Source organism: Myodes glareolus, chromosome 13 (genome assembly GCF_982192425.1).
Source record: "Myodes glareolus chromosome 13, mMyoGla1.1, whole genome shotgun sequence".
In the NCBI taxonomy this organism is placed as follows: Eukaryota; Metazoa; Chordata; class Mammalia; order Rodentia; family Cricetidae; genus Myodes; species Myodes glareolus.
In genome coordinates this window covers 56,967,197-56,990,180 of record NC_142038.1, presented here as the reverse complement: position 1 = coordinate 56,990,180, position 22,984 = coordinate 56,967,197, and the positions used below count along the sequence as shown (strand labels likewise).

The window sequence follows — 22,984 nt, the reverse complement described above, 5'->3', positions numbered from 1 at the left end:
TTTTCTTCTATAATTTTGTTGAGTATATTTTCTGGACCCTTGAAATGCAATTCTTCTCCTTCTTCTACTCCTATTATTCTTAGATTTGGTTTTTTTATTGTGTCCCACAGTTCCTGAATGTTTTGTGATGAGAATTTGTTGGATTTGCTGTTTTCTTTGGACAGAGTGTTTAATTTCTCTATGGTGTCCTCAGAGTCTGAGATTCTTTCTTCTATCTCTTGTATTCTATTGGTTAAGCTTGTTTCTGTAGTCTCCGTTCGTTTACCTAGATTTTCCATATCCAGTCGGCCCTCGGTTTGTGTTTTCTTCACTGCCTCCATTTCAGTTTTCAATTCTTGCACTGATGCCATTACCTGTTTGATTGCTTTTTCTTGGTTTCCCAGGGTATCATTTACGAATTTACTCATTTCTTCAAACTTTTTGTTATATTTCTCTTCCATTTCTTTACTCATTTCTTCCATTTTTTTGTTATATTTCTCTTCTATTTCTTTAATTGAGTTATTCATACCCTGATTAAGAGACTCTATTGCTTTCATAATGACACTGTTTTCCACTTCTTCCGGAATAGGGCGTTCGAGTCCTTCTGTTGTAAGATCGCTGGTATCTGGTGTTTTCATGTTGTTTTTCAGATTGTTGGAGGAATTCTTGCCTTGGCGCCTGCCCATCTCTTCCTTCAGATGCTCTCCAATGGCTCTTCCCTCCGCTGGGTCTTCTTCTACTGGATTAGTGTCCCTTGCTATCCAGGAATAACTTTTCCTGCAGTCTTAGCTAGCTGCAGGCAGGCTTTAGAACAAAGGGACTTCCTTCCCTTTGCACTCACCACCTATCCAGACCCGTGGTGCCCACCCTGGCTGAGATGGAGGAATTTAAGCCCGGAAAAAGGGAGAGAGGAGGGGAGGGGTTCGAGGCCAAAAGCTGGGATGGCGTAGCAGGAGAGAGGGATTAGCTGGGGGAAGCTGCCCCTTTGGAGTAGCCAGGGAGATAAGGATGGCGGGAATATTGTGTGTCCCCTCACCGGTCCACACACTTACCCCTGCACAGGATCAGAGCCCCTCGCTGGTCAGAAGAGTCCCTGCCTGCGGTCTTAGCTGCTGCAGGCCGGCTATCAGAACAAAGGGACTGCCGCCCCTTTGCTCTCACCGCCTGCCCCGGCCCGCGGTGCCCGCCCCGGCTGAGATGGAGGAATTTAAGCCCCGAAGAAGGGAGAGAGGAGGGGAGGGGTTCGAGGCCAAAAGCTGGGATGGCTTAGCAGGAGAGAGGGATTAGCTGGGGGAAGCTGCCCCTTTGGAGTAGCCAGGGAGATAAGGATGGCGGGAATATTGTGTGTCCCCTCACCGGTCCACACACTTACCCCTGCACTGGATCAGAGCCCCTCGCTGGTCAGAAGAGTCCCTGCCTGCGGTCTTCGTGAAATTTGTTTGATTGAATTTGTGTCTGAGATGCCATGTTCCTGTTTTGACCACACTGAAGTAGCCAAGACCAAAGGACTTTTTAGTAAACAGAGGTTTTGGGCTACCTTAACACTTTAACAAAAGATATTTATAAATTCTCATGACGATTTTGAAGACATTCTCTTGTGTCTCTTCTTTAGCTCCTTCCAGACTACAGTGGTTCCCGCCACTCCTGGCTTGAGCTGGTCTGCAGCCATCTACACTGCAAAGTAGCTACTTACCAGCCCCGCAGCGCCTGCTGCCTGTCTCTCTGGGGTTTGTGTCTTCTTTGGTTTGGTATGTTTTGTCTTACTGGTTTCCTTCCTTCCTTCCTTCCTTCCTTCCTTCCTTCTTTCTTTCTTTCTTATCTCAATTTTTTATCTTTTGTTTTTTTTTTTCTTTTTGCGGAGGGGGAGAAACAAGAAGTCGGGTGGGAAGGAAGCTAAAGAAGGGATAGAAGAGAATATGATCAAAATGTACTGTATGAAAACAATTTTTAAAAAGACATGAAACTCCTAGATGAAAACCCAGAGAAAAATTAAAAATAAAATTTGAAATGAAATAGAATAGCATTTTTTTCACCCAGGTCTTAGTGTTGTGGAAATCAGACTGTGAAGTTTTAGTTGTAAGCCTGCACTAGTTTCCACCAGAGGGCGCCTCAAGTTTCCCCTTTAGATAACAAACTTCCATGAAATGTTCATGAAGAACATTCTTTTTCTTTCTGAAAAGCAAGGTATTTTGTTGTTTTTTCTTTTCTTTGGGGGAGGGGAGGGGCTGTGGGTTTCGAGTCAGGTTTGGCTTTGGAGCCTGCCCTGGAACTAGCTTTGTAGACCAGGCTGACCTCGAACTCACAGAGATCCGCCTGCCTCTGCATGTGCCACCACAAGCCAGCTAGGGTTCATCCAGTTATATCCTGCAGTAAGCATATAAGTCTTCTACCAAGAAACTTAATTAATTAAACAATACCTGTAGGCAAGCATAAGTCTTGCCGGGTGTGGAACTCTCAGCACTGGGGAGACTGAGGCAGGCACTCCTTGGCTATAAGGCAAGGCTAGCCTGTCTGATGAGAGTCCATTCCAGGCCAGCCTGCTCACAGTGAGAGCCTGTCTAAAAACATTAAAGAATTTAAATAATACAAAAAGACATAAACAAAAAATACCAGAGAAATTCTTTCAAAATTCTCAGTTGAAGGGACATTCAAGTTTCAAGTTATGTTCTATATAAATAGTGTGGTGGCTGAGTCTTAACAAAGTGAGTTCTGACTGTTGGTTCACTGCAGGAAGTAATTTTCTGTTCTTTTATTTTTAAAATCTCTCATTTTAATCATCTTTCTTTGTCCATTTTTGATCTATTATGCCACAAACGACCGTATTAGAAGTTGAGAACTTTGGGTTCTCTTGTGTAGCTGCCATGTCTCAGCAGCTGATACGGAATGTCTGTCTGCTCTGTTCTCATTGCCAGCAGAGCAAACAAAGTTCAGAGTGAGGGTCTGCTTTGATGGTGGCGGCTATGCAAAGTCACCAGAGGTGTCCTGTTATCTCTGTGAAGACTTCATATATAGCTCACTGGTGTCCCAGGAAAGGGCTGGGAAAGGACCAGCGAGGGACTCGAGGCATGTGTGAAGTAAGGTGCTTCTGTAAATATGGAGAATTAAAGTGTGTTTAAAGATAATGTACTGAAATGTAAGCATGACTTTCAATTACAGATTTTTCTTTTTTTTTGGTTTGAGTACTTTTAGCTTGTTGGGTATTTCCTTAGTCCAACAGCAGAGGGCACTGTATATCCACCATAAAATTGAATGCTTTTATCAGAAGGCCTGTTAGTCAGTTAGTGAGGTTTTTCTATTTTAAGGGATGTGTTGTCTTACCTGTTACTGAATTGTTATGCCAGCCAGGAAAAAGCAGGAGGCTACAGATTTAAACTGGCATGAGACTGAAAAGGGGAGTTTTGTTATTCAGGGTTGATGTCTGTGGCTGAAACCATAGCTTGGTCGGCGATGTGTCATAGAGAACTTGTTTTAGTTACTGGTCTATTGCTGGGGTAAAACAACCATGACCAAAGCCACTTTTATAAAAGAGAACACTTAATTTGGGGCTCGCTTTAGTTTTAGAGGGTTAGTCTGTGACCATTTGGCAGGGGTGTGGTGGCAGACAGGCAAGCAGACTGGCCTAACACTGGAGCTAAGAGCTTATATCCTGATCTGCAGGCAGCACGTATAGAGACTGGGCCTGGCTTTTGAACTTCAAAACACTCTTTCAGCAAGGCCACACCTCCTAGTCCTTCCCAAACAGTTCCAGTAACTGGGGATCAAACATTCAAACATGAGTCTATGGTGGGATTTTCATTACACCACCAGAGGACTCAAATGAAATGAAGCTTGAATTTGTCATAACTCTTTTGATAAAGAATTGTTTTTTATTTTTATTTCTGGAGATTTGAGGGGAGGTATGTGTTTGTTGCTTATGATACTAACCTAAAAAATGAACCCTGGATGCTAACATTCTTGGTTAAATGGGAACTGACTTGTAGGTCCTAAAAAAGCCCACCCTCTCCTGAGAATCTAGTGGAGTCTTTGTCTGTCTGTCTGTCTGTCTTAGATCTTCAAAGTGACCTGCTTCGGGGCTTCTGACAAAGCTCAGTTTAACACTGATCACTGCTGACCTAAAGGGACAGTTTTTCAGAGTATCTCCTGTCCTTAACTTCCTTATTATGCTTTAGTTTTATGTGTAATTAACTTTGCTAGAAATTCTGAGGAACAAAATTGACTTAACAGGGAAGGCATCTATCTCTAAAATAAACTTCTGATGGCTCTGGGCTACTTACACCGTCTGTCCTTTTTCCTGACACAGTAAGGCTAGAACCCTTGTCCTGCTTATTGTGTGAGGCCGACAGATATGGCATGGTCCAGGGATGATGCCTCTGTCAACACTGTGGGATTCCCTCAAGGATGAACTACCGACTGACTGAGATAAGGATGTCTCTTTTGGCTCATACAGTTAGTTGGACTCCTAGTTTTATAGGTAAGAAAATATCTAATATATTTAACAGTTCATTTTATCTGCTGCTTTTTGAATGATGCTTTAGCATGAGTTTGATGGCTCTCAAGTGGAATGGAGACTCTATGGTTGTGGTGGTCTGAATAGGCATGGCCCCCATTGATTCAAGTGTTTGAATGCCTGGCCCATATGGCGTGGCACTGTTAAGAAGGTGTGGCCTTGTTGGAGGACGTGTGTCACTGTTGGGGCAGGCTTTGAGGGTCTATATGTTGTTGTTAGTTTTTGTTACGCTTACCCTTTGGCTTTTTTGGCTCTTTAGGGGGCCTGCCACACAGCTCCAAAATAAATCACACATGTGGTCTTATTCTTTCTTATAAATGCCTGGCCTTAGCTTGGCCTGTTTCTAGCCAGCATTTCTTATTTTGAATTCTCCCATCTGCCTTTTGCCTCTGGGCTTTTCTCTTTTCGTCTGTAATCTTTCTTTCACTCTTACTCTGTGACTGATTAGGTGGCTGGCCCTTTTTTTTCTCACTCCTTGATCTCTCTTGCTCTCTGATTTCTCCTTCTATTTATTTTCTCTGCCTACCAGCCCTGCCTGTTCTTTCCCCTGCCTCGCTATTGGCCATTCAGCTCTTTAATTGACCATCAGGTGTTTTAGACAGGTTGAGTAACACAACTTCACAGAGTTAAACAAATGCAACATAAAGAAATACAACACATCTTTGTATCATTTAAACAAGTGCTCCATAGTGTAAACAAATGTTAACACATCCTAAAATAATATTCTACAACACCTATCTACTTAAGCTACGCCTAGTGTCGTACAGCATCTCCTGCTGCCTGTGGATCAAGATGTAAACTCTTAGCTCCTTCTTCAGCATCATATCTGCTTACATGCTGCCATGGTTCCTGCCATGATAATAATGAACTAAACGTCTGAAATTGTAAGCCAGCCTCAATTAAATGTTTTCCTTTATAAGAGTTGCTGTGGTCATTGTGTCTCTTCACAACAATAGAAACTTTAACTAAGGCAATGATGTACAACACAAACCTAATAATGACTTCTTATATGAATAGTTTTTCCTTACTATAAAATGAAAATAGATTTATTGATTTAATAAATAATATAAACTAGTAAAATGTAATCTGATGACATACCATTCACAGTGGGAGATTTGGGTGTGAATTTGGATTGTCCTGCCCCTGTGAAGATGCTTAGGTATATGCCACACGAACTGTAGACCCACCGTCTGTTCTGGATGCCACTGAATGATTTCAAAATGCAGATTGTCTCTGACTGTATGTGAGTGATACACAGTCATTAAAATCTTCATTTTGAATCTTTATTTGTGTGATTCCCTCATGGGCAGAAACGAGGGGCCACAGCTCCCGGCCATCTGTGTGACCCTGGGAATAAAGAGCTGGCCCTCTGTGGTTGCCATGGTGTGGGGTTTGGAGGTTTGGGTTCAGTACATTAATTTATTTTATGCCTCATGTTTTCATTTCATGGTGTGTTTGCAGAGATGTAATCCGCATCACAATTGAAGAAGCATCTGGATAGCCAGCCATTCTGTCATTATCATTAGCTGGAAACATTTAGAATGGCTATGCTGTCCAGGGGGGAAAAATGAACTCAGAAATGAAAGGATGCCAATGTAGTAAGTAAGCTCTACCATGGCATTCAGATGTTCTCTGTTGTCTGTTTAAAACAAGATCAAGAAAGGGAAGAAGGAAGTTAAAAACTCCTACTTGCTCTCCAGCCTCTAGAAGAATGTTCCCTGTTTCAGCCGTGTTAAACATTGTCTGGGCTGTAGCTAGAATGAAGGTCCTTGGCTTAATAGATGCAAAGCAGACACATGGAGAGTTCCTGGTGCTAGGAACTGCCTGGATTCCGGATAGTAACAATAGGGTATGACTTCTAATGACTCCTACTGGCTCATTATAGGTTGAGTAGGGGAGAAAGGTGAGTGGGCATGTTTTAGTGTGGTCTTTAGTGCGGTGGTCACTGCTTAGGAAACGTATGCTCTTCTGTAGGCTACAGGAGCCCCCAGAGCTGATGCAGAATGTGCCCCCTTCTCTGATGATGATCAGATGTCTCAGTCTGTAGCTCCTTGTCTTTCTTTCATTTGCACCGTCTACACCAGAAATAACCATAAGAAACAAACCCAGTTCCTACATGATTTAACCACTTCTTTATTTAGAAAAGGTTAGGGTAGTGACCGAATAGAAGAGAAGCTGGCTTTTACATGCAGCTGTTTCAGTGTGAGTCTTTAGGCAGTAGGATAAACATCCATTCCCATGGCCTGCTGCCTGTGCTGGCAGGTCCATTTCCCAGACTTGGTGTTTGCAGCTAAGCTGTTGAGCACACTTTCCCTCCCCTGAAAATGCCCAACTTAACCATTTAGTTCCTTCTTCTAATAAAGATGTCTAAAAGTTGCGGGAAAGTAGGTGGCTTCTCCGTTGAATTGTACCAATTCCTGTCATCAGTGAGTCTCAGATACAGTGAAGTCTGGATGGATCTTCAAGGCGTGCATTATTACCATTTTTCTGTCATTTGTTTGCTTGTGTATTTAGTGAGTTAGTTATTTGAGTGGGCTGCATGTGGAGGTCAGAGAACAGATTGCTAGAGCCTGCTCTCCCCTTCCTCTGGGTGGGCCCTGGGGTGAAACTCACATCACCAGCCTGGCAGCAGCGCCTGTTCCTGCTGATTGTCTTGCCTGCCTCAAGATTTATTTTTGAGAAACATTCAGAGTTTTAATTTTTATGTGTTATTTAAGTATTTAAAATAAATACTTATTAACTACGTTAGGAGACTTGATTATTGGATGGTAAACAGCTTAATTTAGTTTTGAATAAATATCATTTTCCCCTTTAGAACCAGTTAAGATGTTAATCATCCCCCCTTAATGGTTTTTGTTTGTTTGTTTGTTTTTTGACCTTATGTCGTGTGTGTGTGTGTGTGTGTGTGTGTGTTTGTGGGGGGGGGGGGATAGAGTGGCAACTGGTTTTTAGAGCATTTACTGTGTTCCAGGTACCATGTTACAATATTCTCTTTTGATTGTACATCTCAGGTAATCATTATGATAATTTACACAGTGACACTAGGATGGGAATTTCTTTAGTGCTTTGGTTAATTATGCTCCCTATTAGGCCCTGCCTCTTCCTCCTGCAGGGTTTACAAGCATAGAGTCTCTGTGCCAGTCACTGACGCATGTCTGCCAGGGACACAGTGACGGTGCTAGCACTCAGAATAGCAGTGAACAGGAAGGCATAGCCAGCATCTTAACCAGGAGTCAGTGTGGAAAATTGATTGGCACAGCATTGCTTGTGCTCATGAATGGTAAATTCAGTCCTCAAGGCTGGTACCCTTGATGGGAAAAATAAGGTGGATGATAAATTTCCATGTAAATCAGGACAGTTAGGTTGCCCTAGAGAGGAATTTATTTAGCTTTTATTCTCCCCTTATCCTCAAAACAGGGTTTCTCTAGCTTTGGAGCCTGTTCTGGAACTAACTGGCCTTGAACTCACAGAGATCCACCTGTCTCTGCCTCCAGAATGCTGGGATTAAAGGCAGGCACCACCACTACCCGGCTTTAGTTAGCTTTTTAAGCCAGTTAATTCCTTCCCTCAATGGTTGGTGAGCCCGGTGTGCCAAAAGCTGAGGCAGGAGTTAACAGCACTAAGTGCCAAGCTCTACTCTAAGAATTCAGTCCAGAGCATCCTTGCTTCATGGCAACTTGTTAATCACTAGGTGCTTCCTGGATTCCATGGTGAAGTACCAGTAAGCGGACTGATCCCATTCCTATGTGTCTGCTCTGAGATTAGATGTAGGAGTCCTCGGAGGAATTGCAGCTGCGTTCAGCTCTTGTTAGACATAAATGCAGTGTTCAATATATACATATTGAAATTTGAAGGATTTTTTTGAAAGTCATAATTTCATAACATTCGGTATTTCATTTTAGGAGTACTAAGATCAAAGAAGTGGCTGTCTGCCTCATAAAGAGCAGTTCATTTGGCTTAAGGAACAAGAGATTCTCTGCTGATGCTGAAACTGATTCCTCTCTTGAGTTGGCCAGATGTTTGCTCCTTGATTCTGCAATTCTATATACAAGATAAAAAATTTAAATTAATATTAATTTGGATGGTTTTAGACTTGCTTTTTTTTCATTTCCAAGAGTTGAACTACACTGTATTCTGAAGGGCATGTTTGAAGGTATAGAATAATTTAATGAATTAATCTTTTTCAGAGACACTTTTGCAAATTGAATAAAGCATTTCCTTCCTTATTTGTAAAGACAGCTGTGGACATGACCAAGTTTCTTGTTCACATCCAGGCAAACTCTTCCACATAGATTTTGGGTATATCTTGGGCCGAGATCCAAAGCCTCTTCCTCCTCCAATGAAGCTGAATAAAGAGATGGTGGAAGGAATGGGCGGCACGCAGAGTGAGCAGTACCAGGAGTTCCGAAAGCAGTGTTACACGGCCTTTCTCCACCTGCGAAGGTGAGGACTACGGGCGCGGCTCAGAACACTAGGACGAATGTAGAAACGTGTGTTTACTGCCCAAGCTTTCTCTGAAAGACATAATGGCATTTCTCAATATTTGCTATATAAAAATAATGATGAACCCAGCATCAAAGGATGTCTTGCTTTCCTACTAATTATTCTGTCTATAACCTACCAGTTGAGAAGCTGGCATTCTGAAAGACAAGGCTACCCAGGAGGAGTTTTACCCCATCCTTTCTCCCTGGAGGCAGTGGCGAGCAGCATAGTAGCCACTGCCCTGCCTTAGGTACACTCTTCATCAGCCATTTTCTTCTAATACTTTCTCCACCTCAGTTTTGGATGCTGTTTAAGATGATTGACAGGTTTCATTTTTTGTCTTTTCAGTGACTCATTTCTACTTTGAACAAGGTTTATTTTACTTCATCCTTTCTTCTTCAATGTCACTCTGTGCTTCTTTCATCATGGCTTGATTAAAAAGACTGAATGACTTAAGTTACCAGGAAAAAGATAAAGTCATGTACTTGAATATGATCAGAGTTCTGGCAATCACAAGTGAGAGGATCCCTGGCTTCTTAGGTATTTTCCACCTAACTATGCAAAAAGAATTTTCCTAGTCCAGCAGAAATCCTAGCGTAAGGTATGCCTGCAGTCCATCCCAGGGTGGGTCATGGTGGTTTGGCCAACTTGCAGGATCTGTGCCTCTAACCTCACCAGGTTATTATGCCATGTACAAAGAGCAGCAATTGCGGTTTTGATTTGTAAGTATTTATTTCTTTTTATTCTGTTTACTAGAGCAGCTAATACTGATCTAATATAATAAGAGCAGTGAGAACAGACTTCCCTGCCTTATATAGACCCTACTATAGCCTTTAGTGCTTTGTAATTCAGAACAATGTTAGCTGTAGGATTTTGGTAGATATTTCAATTGTGTCTACCCCCCACAGGGCCATATGTAAGGTTTTGTGCACAGGGTGGCACTCTTGGGGGGTTCTGTCCACTTTGAAGAGGAGAGGGCCTTAGGTGATTAGTGCTGTGCCAAGGTGCCCTGGGGAAGGGGCCAGGCAAGAAGTTACAGATTGGTAGCTGGAGTCATGCCCAAGGATGTCTGTCTCACTGAAAGCAGAAGGGAAACAGTGTGTTTTATGAACTTTTAGTGGAACATTGGTAGAATGTTGTAAGGATGCCGCTTGTTGGTTCTGGCTGCTTAGCTCCGAAATAATCACACAGGAACTGTATTAATTAAATCACTGCTTGGCCCATTAGCTCTAGCTTCTTATTGGCTAACTCTTACATATTAATGTAACCTATTTCTATTAATCTGTGTATTGCCACGTGGTTGTGGCTTACCGGGTAAAGTTCCCAGAGTCTGTCTCCAGCGGCTCATGGCTTCTCTCCTTCTACAGTAGAAGGTAGGGTGAGAAAATAGAAGCAAATTGTTAATGTCGAGCTGAGGGTCACATTCCTTACAGCAAACAACACCACAGAGTGACTAAATAGCCAATATGAGTGAATATTGATGTGGGGTGTCCTTCTGTTTAATTGTTGCTTTATTGGTTGATGAATAAAGCTGGTTTGGCCAATGGCTTCACAGAGTAAAGCCAAGCAGAAAATCTGAACAGAGATATATAGAGAGTGTAGGTGGAGTCGGGGAGATGCCATGCAGCTGCCAAAGGAGAGATCACGAGAACCTTACTGATAGGCCACAGCCTCGTGGTGATACATAGATTAATAGAAGTAGGATAATTTAAGATATAAGAGCTAGCTAGGAATATGCCTAAGCTATTGGCCAAGCACTGTTGTAATTAATAAAGTTTCTATGTGATTACTTGGGGCTGGGCTGCCGGGAAATGAACGAGCAGTCTCCATTTAAATACCCACGTTGTCTGAGGGAAAAGCTGGGGTCTTCATATTGCAATTTCTGGATCTCACACCGTGGAATATTAAATTTTAGAATTTCCATCTAATAATGATATTACCCTCTTTTTCAGAAAATATTTTTATAAATAAGAACAAAGAAGAATACTCTCTCACTTCAACTAGAGTTCTGTAACATTGAAGATCTGTCTTTTTAGATGACAAGTATATGCTTTCTTATGACGACCTAGGTTGTCATTTAGCTGTGGCTAAATGAGTGGAAGGGAAGTAACATCATCCCCTGAGTCACTCAGGAGTGACTCCATGAAGTCCAGCCATAGCTCCAGGAAGTAGTGACTGTTGTGTGTGTACGCATACCGTGTCTTCCTTAAGAGTCGAGCTGTAGCTCCAGGAAGTACAGTGATGGTTGTGTGTGTAAACATACCATGTCTTCCTTAAGAGTTGAGCTGTAGCTCCAGGAAGTACAGTGACGGTTGTGTGTGTACTCACACTGTCTCTTCCTTTGGATTAGTAGGAATCACAGGGTTACAGTTGCCAACATTTTTGGAAGTGTTCTTGATAAGGCAAAGAAACCTAAAATTCTAACTCATTGGTTTCATTTTCTTTCTTGTTCTTGTAGGTATTCAAATCTGATTTTGAACTTGTTCTCCTTGATGGTTGATGCAAACATCCCAGATATTGCTCTTGAGCCAGATAAAACTGTAAAAAAGGTAATTTTGTGCTTCTTTTTGTCTATAATGCAGTCCGCATTTCATAGTAAAAATGGGTAGACCTTAGCAATGCATGCCCTCTCTTTGTTCCAGCCCATAGATTATTAACAGAATCTAAGGAAGAGCCCTATGTCTTTTATTCATGTTTCAGACACAACAGAGTCTCAAGTCTTCTCTGGCACAACTGTTCACTTCCATCTGTCCTCATCTCTGTACCTGTAGCATGAGTCTAGAGAGACAGCTAGCTCACTGAGAACTGCTCTTCTTCTTCCTCAGATGGGTAACTCTCCCAACATTGCCAATAAGATGCCTGACTTGGTCGGAGGTGGACCATGCTATGGATGAGATTTCATTTAGACGCCTCCTCTGTCGTCTTCCCTCTGTCCCTCTGTTTTGGATATTGCTGTCACTGTAGAGTCCCGCCATTTGTTTTCTCTGTAAGCACCCTACAGAGATAACTAGTGAAAGCTGCCACATGCGAGCATCAGTCAGCTGTCCTAACTAGAATTTGAGCAGAAATGGGAGAAAAGGCAGTGGGTTTGGATGCTTCCCTTTAATCTCCTTTCTTAGAGCTGCTTCTGATGAGAGCAGATGGAAGAAGAAAGATTTATGTATCCAAAGGTAAAAGATGATGATGCAGATCAGAATTCATCCTCAGAGAAGATTGTGAAGTGCCTTTAACTCGTAGAAGTATAAAATCTCTGAAAGACAGTAGCATTTTCCAAGATAGAGATGCCTGGCTTTAAAACTGGTTTAAACTGGTATCAGCTCATACCAGCAGATCAGTGTCTAGCTCAGTGTACTTTGGGAAATTAAGTTCAGCTGTGATTACAGGAAGGAGACCAATTCTTTCCTCAGGTTTTACATGTTTAGCAGGCTAGAAGTATCTGTGAAGGTATTTTCTTTAGTCGTTTAAGAAAACAAACTCTTAGCTGGGCCGTGGTGGGAGGCCAAGGCAGGTGGATCTCTGAGAGTTCGAGGCCAGCCTGGTCTACAAGAACTAGTTCCAGGACAGGCTCCAAAGCTACAGAGAAACCTTGTCTTGAAAAACAAAAACTTTTAAAGGGTTCTTGTTTTCTTGGGCAGATGGTACATTGGCCTTTCCATTTCTTGCTTTACCCAGTCACCAATATTCAATGAATTTCTTGTGTGTGTGTGTGTGTGTGTGTGTGTGTGTGTGTGTCCGTCCTGTTCTTGTCTTTTTATTTTTCCTTTTCTGGCTAAAGCTCATCCCTCAGGAAATATAATTGACTGATGGAAAACTCTTGAGCTGTGAAGGATGCCTGCACCAGCCTCACGTGTTCCCATGTTCTGTTTGCATCCACTCTATTAAGGATCTCTTCTGTAATTTCTTTTAAACTCATTTATCATGTCTCCATCATGTTCCGTCTTCCCTGAGTGTGGCTGCTCAGAAGCCATTTGGGAAATTTCTGGCAGTGTTGATCAGATGTGTGACAGACAGCAGTTTCTTTGACCAATTAAGCCATGCCATAGTCAGTGTTTTCTTTGGCCATTTATTCTGTGCTGTAGACAGTATTTTCTTTGCCTGCTAAGCTGTGTCGCAGACAGTGGTGTCTGCCTAGTAAGCCATGCCATAGGCAGTGGTTTCTTCGGCCAGTTCTTGTCTCTCTCTGCATCCCCTGTTGCACCACCACCTATTTCAGGAAGTCACATGATTCTCTTTCCAGCTGTCCTTAAAGCACTGTTTCAAAGTGCAAAGCAATTCCTTTGTGAAAAAGTGAGCCAGAAAGCAAATTTGTTAGATACCTTTTTAGACTAGTAATTCCTACCACTTTATTTCAGTTAAATAGAACTTTAAAGGGCATTTTGCCAGATTTTTTTGAAACTGTATTTCATAACAGATGTCTTTACTTTCTGATCCTTTATCAAAATGTGAAGTATCCAGTTAAATATAGACTTAGCACTGTCATAACAGTGCTATGTGAATGTGTGTTGTAGTTGATTGAAATTTGTCTCATAATAGTTGAATTACTTCTTTCCAAAGAAGTAGACTTTATACTTTGGTGAGGTAATGGTTGCCACCATTACTTCATCGTGTTGCTGGCTGGACAACGCCAGCTAGGTGAACACAAGTGTGTATGAGGCTGTTTGTTCACAGGAATGCAGGTCAGATTACCTGAAAGGCCCTAGCATTTCCTGTTTGGCTTCTTAGAGTAACAAGCTTTATAATTCTTTGTGAAATGATTTCTTGCACGTAACATTTTTGTTACTCAAATTCATCTGCTTGAACACAAAATTGTTCTAAAATTTGAAATGCTGTTAGCAGGCTCAACCCCTAAACATGGGCTTTGGCCTTTAATCCCACAGCAGCAATAGGAAGGTCTCTGGCAGGGGCCTTCAAGAATTCGCTGATCTTTATCTAAGGTAAATCCCAAGATCCTAAGTTCAGAAAACCTGCCAAAAACTGGCAGACAAGAATGCTGCCTAGAACAGGGAACATAAAATAGGTTTAGTTATGCTTCCTTAAGCAGTTCCACGCCTTCATCAGACTCCATGAAATAAACACACTTCCCCTCTTCCATTGGGTCTTTGCTTTCTGTAGGAGACCTCTAATGTTACCGAAATATTCATGGTCCAGATAAAGGTGTGCACCTTTCTGTTGACATAAACATTATATGTGACATGGGATATGCACGGAGGCCACCACCTTGAAGCCTGTGCTGGGGAGCTTTCTGTCCCTGCAGGCCAGGAGCTAGTGTGCCGTTGCCAGCTGTCTCGTAGAGTGGGTCAGTGTGTCAAGCAGAGCTTGGTTATATAATAAGTTCACTCAAAACTGTCATAATTCTTTTAAACCTGAACGAAGATGTTAGATAGTTCAATCAATAAAAACTACATTTTGATAAAATTAATTTTTGTTGTTAATATGACCAGAGCTTAGTGAATTAAATAATCCAGCCCCGAGCAAATCGGTCCTATTAGTTTATTATGTAAGTATAATACGTGTTTTTTATAAATATTAAAATGTATGTGTAAAGTACTGAAATCATGAAAATAAACATTTTTGGGTTGGCAAGATAGTTCAGTAGGTAAAGGTTCTCGTTGCCAGGACAGTTGACTGAATCTGATCCCGGAACCGATACGGTAGAAGGCAGAAATGGTCCCCTGGAAGTTCTCTTCTGGCTTCCCCAGACGCACAGCACACAGGTGGGAGCGTGCTGAGTAATAAATAAGCAGAGAGCACACAGACACACGGGAAGCTGAAGGAGGCCAGCCTGGCTTACACAGCAGATTCTGTGCCAGTGTGGGTTACATACTGAAACACTGTCTCAGGGGAAATAAAACAAGAAAATTAAAAACTAAAAATACATAAAACACATCTGTAACCACTGCCTGTGTTTGGCCCATGTTAAGAACCTGTGGTCTCTTGATGTGCTGTTCTGAAATGAAAACCTGCGCCTGTGCTGGGCTGCCCTGGTGCTCTGCTTTCCCATTCACCTCCCCATTCCCTGCAGTGTCTGAGCTGCCGCCTCCTGTGAAGTCCTGCCTGGTGTTTGCAGGATAGATGTCAGTAGAATCCATTTCCCTGTGCACAGAAACTAGTAAGAGGGACAGACAGAAAATGGGACAGCTGATTAAGCAATGGTGGATGGTAGAGGTGAAGGAAAGGAGTGGGGGTGGCATCTTGAGTTGGCAGTGGTCTTGGTGAGTTTTGCTGTAGCCAGAAATGGCCCCACTGGGAAAGATAGAAACTTTATGAGACAATTTGGAGTAGACATTTTATAAACCTGCAGCAAGAAATAAGACTTCTGGCAATAGAAGAGTACAGCCCTCAGAACAGAACAGTTTCTAGCTTTGTGGCTAGGGATGGCGAGTTGAAAAGGCGATCTTCTCTTCTAGGAATTTCCAGTCTTCCCGGCTTGTTAAAATGTATGGCCACCTTCAGAGGGTCGGTGGGGGAGGGCACTAGAGTAAAGGTGTTTAATGGATCTACATATAAACATGACCACTTAACAGCCAGTGCCTTGTCGTTCCTGTTCCCTTTATTTCAGTAATTAAAAGGAAACCTCTAAACTTTGATGCCAAGTTTATTCAGTAATTTAAGGTACTCCTTTCTTTTGGAGAGTTTAATGGAGACATTCTTCCTTTAAATTGATTTCCTACTAAACTTTAAAACAAAGAAATTATATGTATTATAAATAGTTGACTGTATTTGAGGTAACCTCTAAAATTAAATTGCCCATGATTCCTGCTGGATTACCCATGGCACCTGTGGATCAGCCTATAGACGACATGGTTTCCCATGCACTGTGGGAGACATGAGACTCTGGTTTGCTTCAGCAGCAGCTGCATGCCTTATTTACAGTGTCCAGGGTGGGTCCCCTATAGCCATGGACTAAAGTTACTCATTTAAATCCTCTGCTATTTTACACTAAGGAATTTTGGTTTTATATTTTAATACAGAACAAATAAATGATCTCCAGAAGAAAATGATGAGTCAGAACTTTTCTTCCGGATGAATTTCAGATTTGTTCCTTTGTTGTAGTTATTTTTATGATGATATTATTAAGAGGTTGCTACAGGGAAAACAGTCTCTCTGCTGTGCTTGGTGTTTAATTTTGAGACAGGATTCTATGTTGTTGAGGCTAACCTTCAAGTCTTCTGCCTTCATTTCCCAGAGTCACATCCAACTTCATCTAGTTTTCTCAATAAGAAGAATTTAATGGGGAAAGTGTACATTTTATTTAATTGAAAGCTGCTTCTGTATGAGAGATCCTGAACACTAAATTATTTTTATTTGAAGGTCTTTTTCTATTAACTTGTGTAAAATTGAACCTTCAAAAATGCTTAACTTTAAAAAAAATACTCAAACAAAACCACTGTACTTCATAATAAAAAATGTGTTTCAGGGCTTTATTGGAGAAATTATCCTGCGAACTTAAGAATTGTTAAGATGTATATATATACGATTGAATATAGTCAACTTAGGCTGTGTAATCCTGGTATGGTGCAGAAACTTTAGCCCAATCTATGCACTTTATTTTATTAAATTCACATTTAATAAATTTTCTCTGTAAATCGAAGACTAAATTGGATTGTTAACGGGAGCAGGGAAGATTATACCACTGTTCAGAGACGGGAGTTTGTATTGCCTGGTGCAGGTTGGGAGGCATAGAGTGGTTTTGAGGTTGCTGGGTGCATCATTTGGAAAGGGGTGTGTGCGTATTACATGCAGATGAAGGCACTAAGCTGCCAAGTGCATTACAGTGAAGGTGTGAGCGCATAGCTCAGAAACAAGCAGAGACTTCAAGCAAAACCATCTCCTGTGCTTTCCCTGCCTGAGACTGTTGTGTCTGAATGCTAGGACTTTCCATTGTTACAGTCACTAGGGACACCTTCGGATATGTGGCCCATTGGTGACTGGGATGTCCATGCAGCCTATAACTGAACCTGTTTTGGCTCATTTATGCATTTAGATCAACTGAGCATCTGGTAGTGGTATCGTAGACACTTCAAAATATCATTACCCACTGTGAGATTGTTGTGGCTGGCTAAGTGACCCTTAAAGAGACGCTGTTGGGTTCTTGACAACATAGCAGTTGAAACGGGGCTACTGTGGCACAAGATTGAAAGTGGATCTTCAAGATCAGGCAGTTTGGGCATTCCCCAGATGGGGAAATACTCCGACTGTTTGGATGTCTTTAGGTGTTCTGATGCCTGTCCTGAGTGTTAGAGTGCCCTGTGTGACAACAGTGACCAAGAGTGCAAGCGGCACCTGTAAGGCAGGGCATGAATAAGTGGTGTGCGTTTCCAGCAACATACACAGCAGAGGGCTGTGTAACTCCGAGAGCCCAACAGCAGGGGATAAAGCTTTCAGCTTATGGCTTTTTGCTTCAAGGCAATTCCAGATTGTAAATATAAGTAAATAAAACCGAGCCAAGTGTTCAACAGTGCTTAGTGTTTGATGGAACCTCAGTCGATTTAGCGGTTTACAAGAGTGAGAGACAGCTATGCGGATAACGGAGGGCAAATTTGATAACTGCAGTGTTGTCAAAAATCAAAGGTAATATAAAATTAAGTAGTTTGTTTATTTGGAAATCCTACTTTCTTCCATTCTGTGTTGGGTCATTTACAATAGGGGATAAAGTGAGGGATTTTGTGCAGATACATCCAGCTATCTGGGAACATCTCTTTACCACTTTACAGTTCCTATGGCAGCAGGCCATCACAGCATCAAACAAGAGACTTTGTGTACTGCTTACGGGTCTTATCCAAAATAGCTCTTCAGTCACACTGGCTTTTACATTTGAGGAGAAACACAGAAATATGTATATACATTCATGCATACACTCATTTTTCTAGTACTTGATGCTATTGAAAATGAACCGTGCCTTAAAATATGAACCAAAAAAACACAGTCCTGTCTTTGGACATTATAGACCCCTTGAATGATTTCTTGGTAAGGGTTTATTCCTTTACCAAGATCAGGAGCTGCTGATATCTCCTAAATATCTCTTTATTTTGCCAGTGATTGATACACTTGTTGTGAACTATGACCATCAAGGTATGGGTGGGTCAGGAGTTGTTAATATGATCTCACCGTCTTTTGTCTATTTCTGTCACTCAGTAACTCTTGAGCTGAAAAGCTCAAGTATAAATGCATTTGGAGCTAAAGTAATGGCATTTCTGTCCTTAGAAGGAAGCCGGTGTCTGTAATTGGAAGTGATACAGATACATTCAGAACTCCTTATTGGCATAACTTTCGGCATCTTGATAATGTCTGTCAGTTTGATCCTGTCACTGCAGAGCGTATTTCCTGACTTTTCGATTAAAAGGTAGATGTTGTCTGTGGTTCTCTCTAGGTTCAGGATAAGTTCCGCTTGGACCTTTCAGATGAGGAGGCTGTGCATTACATGCAGAGCCTGATTGACGAGAGTGTCCATGCACTGTTTGCTGCGGTGGTGGAGCAGATCCATAAGTTTGCCCAGGTAAGTCCCCAAGGGCTGTGTGCCCGTCTCACCCTTGCCAGGTTCTAAGGAATCATCAGAGATTTCTTAGATGCTCACTTGCTGGCTGACATCCTTCCTGGTTTTGTTTCTCCATCACTCCTTAATGGCATCTTAGCAGTGGGTCAAGGGAACATCTTGAGATCATATTATTCCTACATAGAGGAGCATTGTAGACCCCTTCATTAGAGTCTTTGTCCCATGTAGTCCATTACAGCTCCCCTTTGGAACTTCAAGGCTTGGCACGTGGACTTAGACACTTTGGAGTTTTGGTAAACACTGCAGTATGAGGAAAGGAGTCTAGAATCCAGACAAAGCAGTCTACACCCATCAGTGTAGGATCAGTATTCGTGTTAACAGTATCTCTCGTGTGTAAGGAAACTTCTGCATCGCAGCCCTGGATTTTCGCCTTCAGATTTGATGTTCCTTGTATGAATTTCATAATGAAGATGATTATGAAAATGGCTGTCAGCAAGGGCAGGCGCCTTCTCTTGTGAAGTTTTTTCCTTATTCTGCATCTTCACTGACTCTGTGTTCTTGGCTCTCAAGTTCAAGGTCGTTGTGCAGATCCATCCTGCAGTATCTAGTACATCATCAAGCCCCTTCTGTTTCCTTAGTTCTTAGTTACTTCTTTACTAGTCCTTTCCTGTCCCTCCCTGAAGAGTGTTTTATGTAGGTTTTCCTTGTTTGATGTCTTGAACAGTAACAACTTTTGTTGGTTTTTTTTTTTTTTAGTCTTTTTTGGTTTTTGTTGTTGTTATTGTTGTTGTTTTGAGACAGGGTTTCTCTGTGTAACAGCTCTGGCTGTCCTGGAACTCACTCTGTAGACCAGGCTGGCCTCAACTCCAGAGATTCTCCTGCCTCTGCCTCCCAAATGTTGGGGTTAAAGGTGTGCACCACTACCACCCAGTTAACAGGGTTTTTTTTCTTAACTTTCCTCTGTATTTAAGTCTGTTTCTATTCATTCTTACATTTATTCTAAATTTTCTGGCCAGATATGCCCTGGCGTGTATGAAGATTGTGTATATTCTCTTCTGTGTTAGATTTATGCACATGTTCAGGATACCCGGTGCAGAGAAAAATCTGGCAGTGTTCTGCTAATAACTATCTATTTTGTTCCAGTTGTTTGAAAGTTGCTGTGTTTGGTTTTAAGTATTAGCAGCAGTATCAAATGTAATAATATAAATGCTTGATTATTTCCTGAACTTGAGTCCATCATACAATGAACTTGATGAACGTTAACAAAATTCTCGGATGAAGCCAGCTTAGGTAGAAGGGCCAATGTCAACTGCTGTCCATCCAGAAGAGAAAATCCTGTACGAGGGTTATTAGTGTTGTATCTTAGACCTAGACATGTGTTACCATGTTGAGTTCTTTGAACAAATAAGTAGAAAATAAAATATACACTAATTTTTGAGCACATAAGTAAATATCCTAAATAATAAACATTTCCACAAAAGCCCTTTGTGAATTTATTATTTTCTTCTACTTTGTTCTTTAGCTGAGTATGTAAGTAGGAATAGAGGTGACCGTACTGTGGAGGCCTTGCAGTTCCTCTTGTGATCAGTAGCAGAGATTTTTCTATTGTGTTTTGTTTTTTACTGTGTGACTTGGCACAGAAGTCCCTCCACAGTCCTACTCTTTCCTCATGTTCTGTGATTTTGAAGTTTCCTTGTCTATATATTGGCCAGTATAACCCAGTTCTACTGGCTGTATTAATCACGTTTCCCATAAAGTATGAAGCCATGTAGCTGTAACTGTTCTTAACTAGCCACATCCTAAGCCCCAACACTGACGTCCTTCGGGATACCCAGTGCACAGACTCCTTAGATTTACTTCCCACTGTCTCACCTCTGTAGAGAATGTGCCTCTTTGTGTAGAATAGCCCATCTGTTTGGAACATGAGCTATCGACCTACCTTCTTTTCTTTTCTTTTCTTTTCTTTTCTTTTCTTTTCTAGATATGAAATATCTTTAAAAGAAAAGAAGTAGATGCTGTTCAGAGAACCATTGTGTAGTCCTTACTTCACCATTAAGCTTGAAGAATAGCAGTGTACAATTTCTCATGGAACAAAACAAAATGCTGAGTTCTGTTACCAATGAAATCTTTCACTAAAATCCCAATTTTTTTTTATTTAGAGTTTTTCTGAAGAGCCAGATGATTCCCTAAGCAGTTTTTAAATAACATACCAAAAGGTCTAATCGTCCTGTGACAGCCTGTGTCCCACATGTGTTCCTAACGCATTTGGCTTATGTGAGGAATAAGCAGACAGCAGTCACACCTGCTGAGAAACAGTAATCAGAGAGGCAGCGCCACCTATTGGGCACCTGTCTGTGCCGGCACTGATGTCAGCTCGCTGCATCACCTCATGTGGTTGTCTTGGCTGTGACATACCTTCACCGGCTGGAAAATTGAGGCCAGTTGGTACTGTGGTCCAGGTACATACCTGTCACTAAAGGTTTTTTATGGCTATGTACTCAAGATTCACTTTGTCAGCTTTTGTTATGAGCAGAGTTTGTTATGAATAAGGTTATCTTTATTATTATTACTTATTTATTTGTAAATAAAAAAGAAATATTTTCATCTTTTCCTCCTAATTTTCTGGCCATCAAAAGTAAAAATAATCTGTTGGACATGATTTTGCGTGCCTTTAATCCGGGCACTTGGGAGGCAGAAACAAGTAGGTCTTTGTGAATGCAAAGCCACTTAGTCTGCATATCTGACTAGACCAGGACAGCCAGCACTACACAGAGACCCTGTCTCAAGAATAAAATAAAATAAAAATAATAAAATTTTTTAAACTGCTCAAAAGCCACCAAAACATGTAACACATAAAGGAGCTTTCTGGAATAGTTAATCAGAAACAAATTCTGTGAATGTGGAAGAGCACTGATTGGCCTGTTGGGCAAAGCCATCCTGAGCGTCTCTATTCTGCTGAGTGTAGTCAACCCTGCCACTCGGCTGCCAATCACTTGCTACATGGCTGTGACATTGAGGTCTTCCATCTGCTTCATTATCATAATGGCAGCCCCCTGCATGCCTGATGGGTGCCAGCTGAAATTCCCTGAATATTAATTTTCTGTCATACAGATTCCATTTACCTGTATACGAAAGTTTTTTAAACACTTCCCATGTGATCCCAGGGGAAAGTCTGTCTGTTCCTCGTTGCCTCCTCAACTAAAACCAGCTTCTCCTCGCCATTTTCTTCCCCAGACTTGTACCACCTTAAACTCTTAATTTTATTTTTGAGATTATAGTATTATTACATTTCCCTCTTCCCTTTCTTCCCACCAAACTGTCCCTTATTTCCCTCCCTACTGTCCTTGGAATTCATGGTCCGTTTTTTCATTAACTGTTATCGTATATATTGTACAAACACACATTACTAAACACAACCTGTTGAGTCTATATAGTGTTAGTTGTATGTAGTTTTTAGAGCTGACCATTTGGCGGTGGACAGCCAGTTGGCAGGCCCTTCCCTGGGGATTTCCCAGCCTCTCTCCACAGAATATGGTTTGTAACACGACGGGCCGGCTCGTTGGCTCTTATAACTTATGTTACCCCATTATTCTTATCTACGTTAGCACATGGCTCATTACCTTTTTCAGTGGGGCAGCTTACATCCTTCCTCTCCGTTGGCCTGGGCAGAACTGGAGGAATGGCTTCCTCCTTCCTGGGATACTCCTGTTTTCATCGCCCCGCCTCTACTTCCTGTCTGGTTGACCCGCCTATTATTTCCTGCCTGGCCAATCAGCGAAAATTAAAATACGATTGACAGAATACAGACAATTCTCCCACACCAATGGTTCTTTGTGTAGGCTGAGGCCTGGTATGCTTTTCCTGTCGGTTGTCATGTTCATTGGTGCCACCTTATTCAGCTCATGTTCGGGCAGTCACGTCGGTGAATCTTTATGGATATGGCTTCTGATATTTCTAGAAAACACAATCTCAAAGCAACTCCCTGATCCTCTGACTCTTAGAACCTTCCCATCTCCTCTTCTGCATGTTTCCTGAGCCTTAGGTGTGGGATCCTTCTCAAAATAGTTCTTTGGGGACATAGGGAGAGAAATGTTTGGAACCAGCTCTTATATTTAGTATTCCTAATCTTTTTTTTTCTTTTTCTTTTTTCTTTTTTTAATCAACAAATACGTTTGAAGTGTTTTAAAAAATCATTTGAGACCATCTGTTCAGTCACAGGATTTTTCTCACACACACAAAAACATACGTAAACACGCATGGGAAGTTGATTTCAGAAGTACTTTCAGGATCTTAGACTGTTAGCATGTCAGTATGGGTTTTTTACAGTTTGCCTTTTACCAGCCTTTTCAATATTTATCATGTGAAACCTTTGATAAAGAACCTTGTAGGTTTCACGACAGTCCCCTCCAGACTGTCACCTGACCTCAGCCTTCGCTGTGCTGGAGCATGCTTCCCGTTGGTTAGAGGACTCTTGAGTTGGAGTTAGTTCCACTGTTTGGTCGTAACCATCTGCTTCATTACCT

The 22,984-nt window shown here is 41.6% G+C and overlaps 1 protein-coding gene across 1 annotated transcript in view; it reads left to right on the top strand.

Annotated features, from left to right (window-relative positions):
- Pik3c3 (phosphatidylinositol 3-kinase catalytic subunit type 3) overlaps positions 1–22,984 on the top strand; it is an 87,804-nt gene that overhangs the window by 63,611 nt on the left and 1,209 nt on the right. The window contains exons 22-24 of the mRNA XM_087896180.1: positions 8,761–8,929; positions 11,427–11,517; positions 18,339–18,464. Coding sequence (XP_087752306.1) covers positions 8,761–8,929; positions 11,427–11,517; positions 18,339–18,464 — 386 coding nt within the window. The remainder of the gene's footprint in view (positions 1–8,760; positions 8,930–11,426; positions 11,518–18,338; positions 18,465–22,984) is intronic.